At 35.8% G+C, this 12,031-nt stretch overlaps 1 protein-coding gene across 2 annotated transcripts in view; it reads right to left on the minus strand.

Moving 5' to 3' along the window:
* The window catches only part of KDM3B (lysine demethylase 3B), a 78,852-nt gene that overhangs the window by 11,860 nt on the left and 54,961 nt on the right, over positions 1-12,031 (minus strand). For both annotated transcript variants that reach the window (XM_020789904.3, XM_020789894.3), the window contains exons 15-20: positions 9,466-9,713; positions 7,163-7,429; positions 6,317-6,488; positions 5,461-5,551; positions 5,180-5,310; positions 524-643 (exon numbers count right to left, since the gene is read on the minus strand). In XM_020789904.3, coding sequence (XP_020645563.2) covers positions 524-643; positions 5,180-5,310; positions 5,461-5,551; positions 6,317-6,488; positions 7,163-7,429; positions 9,466-9,713 — 1,029 coding nt within the window. The remainder of the gene's footprint in view (positions 1-523; positions 644-5,179; positions 5,311-5,460; positions 5,552-6,316; positions 6,489-7,162; positions 7,430-9,465; positions 9,714-12,031) is intronic.

A 12,031-nucleotide genomic window follows, 5' to 3' on the forward strand; every position in this document is an offset into this window, starting at 1 on the left:
AGAACATATTTTGGGGTGTCTTGGGGGGATGAGAAATGGAAATCCCAATGCACCACCAAACTTCCCTTAGCAACATTTAATCCTACACCTGCAAAATGTTAATAACTAATAAATATTCTAGAAAAAAAACCCCTCAAAAAGCTGCGATTTCAACTTTGCACCCAGCTGAAACAGTAAGCAAGACTCTAAAATGGCTATCCTGGAGCACTTAACACTTACTACAAGGAAGTGCTCATAACGTTCCTCATGAAAACCAGATGTGTCATAACAGCCATTATTTCAAAAGAAGCTGATACACCTACCCATGAGCAAATTCACTTGTGACTAGGAGCTTGAACTGGCCCTCTCATTGCTCCTCTTATGATTTTTGTTTCTGTATACTGTACTACAAGCAGGAAGAGCAACACAGGTACAAAGAACACATCAAAATGAAATAGTGCAGGCCTAATCCAAGTACTCTTTCACATACATTAACAAGATTAAGAAGTTGTTTCTTGGAAAAATCATCTTTTAAAAAACTTACCATCATCATGAGCGCCTTCCCCAATGGGGATTCCAACGTAAACCATAACATTAACAGCATCTGATACATCCAAATGTAGATTGGTTGTACCAACTCTTCTGTCTTCTGCTGTTATTAACCCTGTAAATAAACAGCAAAGAGACTGCTACTCAAGATTTAGCTTATTTGTACCTTTCATGTACTTTTCATGGCTGTGTGCCTTCTAGTATGTTACATCAAGCACTACTTTATCATAATAAACAGCAATCAACAACAAAGAAACTTGATATCATAAAGAATTCTGTGAACAGCATGAAAATCAGATTCATCAAAAAATCAAAGAAAGAACATTCAAACACTTTTTCTTCAAAGTAAAATTTCTGATAAAGAAAATGGATATTTTTACAGTTTTATAAAGCTCATTAACTCTATGAATGTATTCCTAACTACAAAAAGAGGCAGATAATTATCAGGACTAATAAATTTAATGGTTTAGGACCTTGATACATGTTGGAATGTCTCTCCCAGAAATCGCCCATTCCACCTGTTCTTCAGTCCATGCCACATTGAGGGAGGCAAAAAAAGTGAATACAAGAAATAATGCTGTTGTGGCCCTTCGTCTCTGGAACAAAATACTGACAGAGATGCGTCAGGCTCCTTCCCTCCTTTCTTTAGAAAACTGGTGAAAACGGAATTATTTAAAGCTGCCTTTAATAAGAAAATCTCCTGGATATTATGTATCAATTTTTCTCCACTAATTCTACATTTTACGAGGTTATTTATGTTTATGATTTAATTACTATCTATCTAGCACCATCTTTTTTAAAAATATATATATTTTTGGGGGGTTTGAGGTTTTAAGCTTGTAAACCACCCAGAGTAATGCTTGCACGAATGACATGGTATATCAATCAAAGGTAAATAACCATGCAAGATCTACCATCTATATTGGAGTTCACAATGGAATTAACATGAGTGATTTTATCTACCAAGTACTGTATTAGAGTGGGTCTCAGAAAAGTCTCTTTTTCTACCAGAATTAGCACATCAAACAGCTTTTCTGCTACTTATTTATTTATTTATTTATTTATTTATTTATTTATTTATTTATTTATTTATTTATTTATTGTACAGTGGTGCCTCGCACAACGATTGCTTCATACAACGATGAATTCACACAGCGATGGGTTTTTTTGAGGAATTTCCCCCATCGTTTAACGATGTTCTCTATGGGGGAATTTCACTTAACGATGTCCCTTTTTGCTCATTTAAAAGTGTCTTAAAATGTTTGAAACCTGTTTTAAATGCTTGGATTCCATAGTGCACCTTGTGAAACATGTGCAAACTTAATTTGGTTTTGTTCTGAGTCTTCATTAATTTTTGATGATTTTTTTCCCCATTTAAATCAATTGAATGGACAGTTCAATTCATTTAAATAGGGAAAACAAAAAATCACCAAAAATTAAGGACGACTCAGAACAACACCAAATTAAGTTTGCATAGGGTTCAGGAGGTGGGCTAACGACTGCAAGCATTTAAAACCTGTTCCAAACATTGTAAGACACTTAAAAATGAGCAAAAAGGGACATCGGAAAAGACTTCAAAAGCACTGAAGCCGGCTTCAGTGCTTTTGAAGCTCTTCTGTTTTCGCTCATTTTTAAGGGTCTTACAATATTTGGAACAGGTTTTAAATGCTTGCAATCGTTAGCCCACCTCCTGAACCCTATGCAAACTTAATTTGGTGTTGTTCTGAGTCGTCCTTAATTTTTGGTGATTTTTTTGAATTTTCTCTCAATGGAATGCATTGGACGGAAAGTTCAATACATTCCAATGAGAGAAAATTCAAAAAATCACTAAAAATTAAGGACGACTCTGAACAACATCAAATTAAGTTTGCATAGGTTTCAGGAGGTGGACTAACCATTGCAATCATTTAAAACAGTGTCCAAACATTGTAAGACACTTTTACAGGAGCGAAAAAGGACTTCGCAAAGGCATTGAAATGTATTGAGTCGGCTTCAATACATTCCAATATAGGAAACATTGTTTCACTCAACGATGTTTCCTATGGGGATTTTCACTGAACGATGGCAATCTGTTCCAATTGGAACGGATTAACCAGTTTTCAATTCATTCCTATGGGAAATGGTGTTTCACAGAACGATGTTTCACACAACGTTGATTTTTTTGGAACCAATTAACATCGTTGTGTGAGGCACCAGTGTATTTATACCCCGCCTATTTAGTCATTTCAACCACTCTAGGCGGCTTACAACAAATGATAACAAATGCTACTAGAACAGATCTTGTACAGACACAGTTTAGTATGGAAGTGCACATATCCGTCTGCCACAGTTTGAATGACATGGCAATTAACAAATTTACAGCTGATATGCACAGGTTTTCAATCTTCACTGTAGTCACACATCCTTGAAAGAAAATCATATGATAAGCTAATATATGCTCAATTAAAACAGTTGATAATCAACTCCAACATATTTCACTTTTTAAAGTTTTTATTTGCCTTAATATAATTTTTTATCAAACATAACAAAGAACAATAAAACAAAAAAAGGAATAGGATGTAAAGAAAAAGTAAAAGTAAGCTTATTTGCAGATAAAACTTTACTCACAATAGAAGATCCAATAAAGTCAGCAGAAAATATTAATCTTATTTATAAATATTTTAGGAAATAACAGGATTACACATACATTGGAATATATCTAAATTATGTTAATAAATTATGATATGGAGGGGAAAATTGAAAGATAAATTTGAAGGTTATTTAAATAATAGAATTAAATATTTAGGGATAAATATTACTTGGAACCTGCAAGATATTATAAAATTAAATTTTGATAAAGTGAAAAAACAAGTTAAAGAATTATGTAAAATGAAGATTATTCAAAAAATTATTTTTTATTTTGGATGACACCCATAAATATTAGTGATAAGGAGTTAAAAGAATAGCAGATTTTGACCAATGTATTTTGTAACAGTAATAAAAGCCTGAAGATAAATAAAAATTTATGGTATCCACCACAAGGGGAAGAAGGATTGAGTATACCCAATATTAAATTGTATTCAATAGCAAATCAATTGAGACATATTCCTGAAATTATGATTAATAGTAAAGAGACTATTTGGTATAAATTCAAGCTACATAATACGGAATGAAACTTAGAAATGTTATTTTTAAAGAAAATTTTAAAGGTAATGTTAAAAGTATTAAAAATCCCTTTTTAAGTAATATGTCCGCCTGGCTCCCTCTCTGGGTGTTTTCCGGAGTAAAGTTAAGACCTGGCTATTTGGGCAGGCTTTCCCTCCTGCCGTATCTTAAATTATGACATCTTTGCCAATTTGGACTCAGTATACATTTATTGGTTTCACTGTTTTTAAAAATTTGTAATGCCACCCAGAGTAGACTTTTGGTCTAGATTTGTGGGGTAGAAGTCTAATAAATAAATTAATATAATAAATATGTTCCAGTGTTGGAATAGATACAGGAAAATACTCGGTCCACCAATTTCTCCATTAAGTCAAGCGACAGAACTAGAAAGATTTCCAGACAATCTTGAGGATATAAAAAGAATATTGTTAAAGAGGTATAAGAAAAAGAGATTGGTTAAAGAAAATATATGATACAGAACAAATTAGAGGGGTCTTAAGTAAAGGAAGAATTTCATGACTGAATGTAATTCAGTTAAAAAACTGGACTAATGAATAGAGAAAAAGTAGGAGTATGTAGAGATTAAACTAAATTTTTAAAAATTATAGAAAAAAGACTAAAAGTAGAAAAGGGATAAGTGCAATATATATTAATACAAATATAATATAATTTAAATGATTGTAAGGAGGGCTGGGAAGGGGACCTAAAGGACGAAATATGTTGGGAAGATTGGAAGAAGATATGAAATAAAAGAATACTGAAGAGTTTATCCATAAGAATTAAGGAAAATTGCTATAAAATAATATGGAGATGGCATTTAACTCTGGTGAAAAAGAATTTAATGAATAAGAAAGCTATATGCTGGAGATTTAAGAAAAAAATTGTTTTCGTATGTGGTGGATGCTTGAAAAGAATCAGAAAGATTGAGCCATGGTATTTAAAGAGATTAAAGAGATTACGGATTTATATATATAAATGTGCCCAATGATTGCTTTATTAAATATGTTTAGAAATATCAACATAGATGGGGGGAAGGGAAATATTATGATAATTGTTGCAAGATTGATATTTGTAAGAAATTGGAAGCACAACAACCAGTTTGCCATAGAGGTATAAAGAAATGTGGAAGATTGCTAGTGATAATAAATTAACATGTGAATTAAAAGTCAGGAGACGAAGAAGAAGAAGAAGAAGAAGAAGAAGAAGAAGAAGAAGAAGAAGAAGAAGAAGAAGAAGAAGAAGAAGAAGAAGAAGAAGAATTTCACACAGTACTATAAGCAGCTGCAGATCTCAGAAATCACAACACCATCAGAACTTCAAAAAATGGCAATATTAGGAACAACATACATACTACGTCCATATTTAACAGGTACTTAGGTTTTTGGTTAAAACTTGTACCATTATATAATACCAGTCAATGTTTATATAATTTCGACTGTGCCTGGAGTTTTTGAATAATGATGATGATTACTACCAGGAACAAAACATGGATCTCCACTTTACATACCATAAGCGTTGTACATTTTGGGACCCAGGTCAGGTCTCACAAAGTAGCTTGGTAATCTTGATGCCAGATTTAGTCTTCCATCCCGCTTTGTGTACTCTGGGAGAGGAAGGTTTTCCATCAGATCCTCAAACCTAAAACGGACAAATTCTACATTAGGCACACTGAGTTCCTAACATAGGGAGAAGGATAGTATTTATATAAATAAAGTGAAGATAAGAATAAATGATAGAACATCAGCAATTATTTCCAAGTCAAAGACCCAAAGCAACAAGAGATCTTACCTTGTAGGCATCATGTCTCTAAAATCTTCACCTGGAGGCCAGTCTTTTAACTTTAGTACCATGGGCTGCCCATCATCTGCTCTTAGGCGTTCTGTAAAGCAGTAGTTGCACTTAGCTTACATGTTGTTCCCCTCTCCTCAAAAATTTACAATTTATTAGTTGGGGAGTGGGAATAAAAACCTAAGTCTATAATAAACAGCATGTATGTACAGGAAACCAGGCAGATCTGGGTTCAAATCCTAGTCTTCAATTCAGAAGATGACCTTGGGCAAGTAAAACTTCTATCCTGTATATAACCCTTTGCATACTGCAAAGAGAAGGATCATTACTGTAAGGTACCAAAAATGTCAAATTGGTTAAAAATGGATTGCTATTGTTTATAAAAAATATCTCTGTACAGTAGAGTTTAATATAACTAGCAACTTACAAGGTGACATTCCTGTAGTGATCTTAATAAATACCAGGGAAAGGACATTTAAAATAGCATCAAGACTATATGAAAGTGTAACAGGAATTAGGACCATTGTCCAGACTTTCAAACACTACCATAACTTTGCTGAACTCTGCATCTTCCATTTCAGAAAATGAAAGGTGAAGAATTGAGCTGTTAACAGGGAAAACAAAGGACATGAAGTACTGATCCTCACTCTCTACTAAAATAGTAAAAAACTCACTGCGATTTGTTAATACTGAATTGTTTTGGAGGACACCAATGCTATAATGAGTAGTCCTTTGGCAAAAAATAAAAAATAGCCACAATGATGAAATCAGTAACTTTTCAGAAGTAATATTTACAAAATTCACAAAACTAGTTTTGAGGGGGAAGAAAAGCATGATGAACTTAGACTGGACTTACTAGAAATGACTTCAAAGCCATCCCAGAAGTCACGCACTTTAACGTCTGATATTATGGCACAGTTTCGGCAGTTGACCAGATCTACGTCTTGGTCTCCAAACTCTTGGCTAAATGCTTCTGGCTTCCAGAGTTCAGGCTTCAGCTTCTTATGAACACCAGAAACTAGAACAGGCTGTGGAAAGATTAATAAGGGATTATTCCAGTATGACAATTCTCAGAAGGCATCAACAAATGAACCTAAGAATTTCATCTAAATTACTGTAAGACACAGCCAAATAAAATCATGGAAGGAATGTTAGGACAGGGAAAAAAATGGTTAGCATAATGACATTTATATCCACAAGTCAAAGCTGCATACAGTATATAAAAAGAACTTGGCTTGTAGCATGCTAGCTTCCACTCTTAGGACGCCGCAGCAGCCTATGGTAACATACACTGGACAACACAGAAAACTCAAAATGTGCTAAGAGAAGCCGTTTTCACACTCAGTACAAATGATGCAAATGTATTTTTCATAGTTTCATAACTTACTCTATTATCTCTAGTAATGGGCAAAGTAGATTACCATTTCCTGACTGCTAAAAATCTTGTTCAACCTGTTTTGACTTCTCCGAATACCACATTACTTCCATTTAGTTTAACCTACCTAGTTATTTAACCAGATGAGCCGTTTCTCAGGATACTGATTTTGGCTCTGAATGCATTTTATCTGCTATTATCACACACAGAGCAACGCAGGGCTTTGTCATTATATCAATAACAAAGCCAACAACAATATCAGTCCTTACAAAACAGCTAATTTACTTCGCAGGTATGGAAGATAGCAAGGTTGACTTTTTGAATTACCTGGCCCTGTTTCCAACACTCCCTGAAGATCTTCCAGTTGTTTTTGTTGCTGGGGTCATGAAGACACAGAAGCCTTCCGTCACAGAGCCAAGAATGGGAAGTGTGGGGGTCTAGCACATTTAATCCCATTACCATTTCTTTTACTTCTTTTTGTGTGTCAGCCAAATTGTTTGTTCGCTTAGTAGTGTCAGACATCTTCTTATTTTCCACCACAGAGGCAATTATATGATCGAGGAAGTTGGGCAAACTGGCTTTGCTCTTTGCCCCCTAGAATATATTAATGCACAGAGTAATCTAGGTTAAACTTGGAAAGTACATCTTTGCCAAAAATTCTAAACTTTCAACCAATTAGATACTTACTGGAAAAGTGAACATATTAAGGTGGCTAAAATGCAGAAAAGAAGGAGTGGTAACAAACGGGAAACCTAAATCCCTGAAAAAGCTCAGCATATGTGCTGCTACTGGAGACTAGAGATTGTTGAGCTGTTACTGTCCTATACTCAATTTTTAAAATAATCTCAGTAATTACTGATTTGAGACATAATATACTTATGTTGCTGTGTGCTAAATCCATAAAATACAGTAATGTTATTCTCAGAAAGATGAGCTCAGAAAGGTGGAATCCAGACTTGTAGAAGAGACCATAATCCAAGATATCTCCACACTGAAGGAAGAGTGGAACTGATTTTTATCAATATTTCTTCTCACTGGACCCATCAGTGGCACCTCTCATGTGGTTCCAGAGTGTTCCGAATACAATTTAGTTGAGAAAACAATGTGACTGTTGAGGTATGGCTCCCTCTCTTTGTCGAAACTTATACTGTTTCCTTTGATGACATCCTTCTCTCCATCTATTTTATGTTATTCAGATGATGTTTATCCCAATCTCATTGGTCAATCCAATGATCAAGGTGGTCAACAATAAGCTTTATGCACTCGTGCATACTTCCACAGCCCTGTTCCTTTATTTATTAGAACATCCAGATTGAACACCACATATGAGATTAAACTGCTCCAGCCCTTTAACAAGAACAAAATCCAAACTGATAATTTGTCTATACTAATTTAAGACAGGTTACTGACATTCAAGCAAGCAAACAAAGCCTTTTAAAGATACACAGGTTGAAATGGATAGAGAATATCAAACAGGGGTTGCAGTTGACCGCAGGCATGTCCAGAGCTGAAAAACAAGGCATAGCTAGCTTTTTGCTCTGCCTCTATTACAGCCAAATGTCTGACATGCACTGGGATACATCTCCATACATAAACTACCCACATTTAAATTCTGAACTAGAAAGGGATGGTGGAGATTTATCTGTGCAATTGCTAGGTAGCTGAAGCTCCAACCATCTGACAAACTGAGCTTACCAGTCTCCCAACTGCCCTATCAGCAGCCGTCCCAAATGTAGTGCCTTCTAAGATGCATGAAACAACAACACAAACCATGCCTAGGAATTATAGTCCAACATATCTGGAGTGCAGCTAATTGGGAAAGTCTTTTCCTCATGAGAATGGCTTAGTGACCAAATAAGAAATTAATTCCATACTGGGATAACAAGGGAATATTCTGAAATTCTAACATGAATTAAATAACTCATCTTCTAGTAAATAACATAAGCCTTGTAGCCTACCCATCTTTGCCTGCAGAACAGTTTTCTTCCCTACCCCTTGATTTGTTACCACTGCACTGTGATGAGGGGAAAAACTGGGGGGGGGGGATCTTTCTTTTCATAGCATTTCATCTACTGGAAGTGAAAGGCATTAGGATGGGGTTATATCCAAAATTATATGTTCTCCCAACAGATCTGGAGCAACTCCATCTTAGGACTGCTCCTTCTTAAGACACAGATCACAATGTTCAACAGTCCCACCCATTCTCTAAAGTACTGAGGTTTGAGGGCTGCAAGATACAAGAAAGATCATTTGTTGAGTTCCCGTGCACTTGGTCTTCTGAGCCAGTATTGCTGGCATGTATTTATAAATGGGAGGGGTTATAAGCAAATATTCTTTCTCTTTCTACCAAACTTACTGAAACACATGAAAATAAAACAAGTGGAGATGAAATAAGAAAACAAAGCCAGATGATGCAACATGGACATATCATTTAATCAGAGTGACATATCAGTTCTTATCAAATGCCTTTATAATTTATAATTATGTCATTTATAATGTAGATTTATAATCACATCATAAATATTTTTGCCACTTGCCAGAAAAATACCATTTCATTTATTCCACTTGAACCACAACTTTTCAAAAAGGAAAAATATATAACTATAAAATTATATATATATATTACTTACTGTGGAAGCTCCAGAAAAGACAGGAGGAAATGGTATCCCTGTATCAGGAGAAGCTTGGGGCAGCTTTCCAGGCCCAGAGTTAAGCAAATCACGAAGACTGGAACCTTCTGTCTTGTTGCTTGAGGCAACTGGGCCAAGTAAAAGACTGTTAAAGAGCTTTGGTGTTAAAGGGGAGGCCTTAGCACTGGAGTTGAAGGAAGAAGGTGACTGAGATTCTTTATTGAGCACCGACCTCAGCGAACCCGCTTCTGTAAAACAGATAAGGCAATGCTCAGAGAAATAAATGATACTTTAAAATATGGTAATGGAAGTCAATATAAGAGATCTTTAAGGCTATTGTTAAACAATGATCTTTCGTAAGTTTAATACCTATGGACAAAATTAAGGTAAAGGTTCCCCTTGACATTTCGCCCAGTCACGTCCGACTCTAGAGGATGGTGCTCATCCCCGTTTCCAAGCCGCAGAGCCAGCATTTGTCCGAAAACACATGGCCAGCATGACTAGGCATGGAACGCTGTTACCTTCCCACCGTGGTGGTACCTACAGTATTTATCTACTCGCATTTGCATGCTTTCAAATGCTAGGTTGGCAGGACCTGGGACAAGTGACAGGAGCTCACTACGTCGTGTGGATTTGCTCTTATGACTGCTGGTCTTCCAACCTTGCAGCACAGAGGCTTCTGCGGTTTAACCCAGAGCGCCACCATGTCCCTTACAAAATTACTACCACTTTAATGAGTGCAGACTAAACAAGCAACATATGCACTGATGATAAAAAGAGGTATCAAGTATGAGGGGAAAAATAAAGAAATCAAAGGTTGGAATAATAATATTATGTATCCTTCAAGATTCTTCAGCTGTAAACCTAATTCTTAAATCAGAGCATAACACTTTATTACAGTTCTTTCTAAACATCCTGGAATGCTTGAATGTCAAAAGGCAAGTCTCGCATGTGACCCACATGGACCAAGCTATGATCCAGCTAGCATCAGTTTAGTTTGGTGACAACATAAACCTTCTAAAATTCATGGAAGATTACTGGCAGCTGCCCAAGCATCAGTAATTCACACAATACGTCAATAAGCATGTAACAAACATAGCTCCCCAGTGCAGAGAATTCTTAAATGTGCAACCCAAAAATCATCTTAAAAATAAAAGATCCAAGCTCAAACAATTACAAAACATGTGTTATACTTCTTGGTTTAATTATAACATAATCCTGTACAGTTAGAAAGACAGCCTAATGGGTTAATGCACCTCACTTTCAGTTAAGTGCAGACAGGACTGCAGCCTTCAAGAAGTGTTAGAACTGCACCAAGAACCTGCTAAATATAGTTATTAATGAAAATTATATATAAATTTAGGAGGGGGCAAAATGTATTGCCCAGTACACTACAGTCCCTATTATGTTTAAGGTAGATGCAATATTCCTTTTTAAATAAATGTAAACAAATACAAACACATATTAACAGATGTGAAATTACAAATAGGCAAACATTTTTTAAAAAATCAACTATACAGTGGGGTCTTGACTTAAGAACGGCTTGAGTTAAGAACATTTTGACTTAAGAACCACTCTCATAGGAAAATATTGACTTGACTTAAGTACTTAGATTTGAGTTAAGAACTGAAAAAAAAACCACGTGGGAGGCAGGGAAAGTGCAAAATGTGAACTTTCAGTTAACTGTTGGCCAGTGAAAAGGGTGCCTGTCTGCTTCCTCACTCCTCCCAGCGTTTAGAGAGTGGACTGGGAGACAGTCTTCGGACTGCCTGGTACTGTACTGCCTGGACTGTATTTTCCCTGCCTTCCCTAAACCTTTCTTGACCTAAGAAAAAAAGAAACAAAATATCCCCCTCCAGTGGTCGAAGGCGGAATAGCAGCTTCCCATTAGTTTCTATAGACGGAAAAGAGCAGATACGGATCAAATGGTTTTCAATGCATTCCTATGGGAAATGCAGATTTGACCTGAGAACTTTTTGACTTGAGAACTGCCTTCCAATACGGATTAAGTTCTCAAGTCAAGACCCCACTGGTATTTCAATTTAGTTTCAATGCACGTAAAATATCCCAAAAAGTTTAAGCCTTTGAAATGAACTCTCCAACACACCTGTATATAATTTAATGAAACAAAAGCAATTTTAGTATCTCTTGCATTTTGAAAACTGTGAACTGTTTTGAAAGATACAATATGGATCAATATACCTTAATTTAAGGCTGGTTTCACTACAATCCCCTCATTTTTAGACTATATTAAACGTTTTTAAAATGTATTTAACTTTAGGGCACAAGATCTGAGGAAACCTATTCAGACCCAGTACAGTACAGAGATCTTCCTCTATCAAAGCAGCCTGGATTGAATCCTTTCCATGATTTAATGCTTTTGCCAGGCTAAGTGGAAGAAATCTAAATAGAGCAAGGTCTTTTCTCTGGACTGGAGAACAATGGCCCTTGACCTCATTTCAAAATGCCTCATACCACTGCTCAAGTCTTTCCAGGAGCAATCTGCCCCTTACCTAGCATGCTGTTAGAGGAGGGGAAGAAAGAGGTAGCAGAAAGGTGTAAAATG

Source organism: Pogona vitticeps, chromosome 2 (assembly GCF_051106095.1).
Source record: "Pogona vitticeps strain Pit_001003342236 chromosome 2, PviZW2.1, whole genome shotgun sequence".
In the NCBI taxonomy this organism is placed as follows: domain Eukaryota; kingdom Metazoa; phylum Chordata; class Lepidosauria; order Squamata; family Agamidae; genus Pogona; species Pogona vitticeps.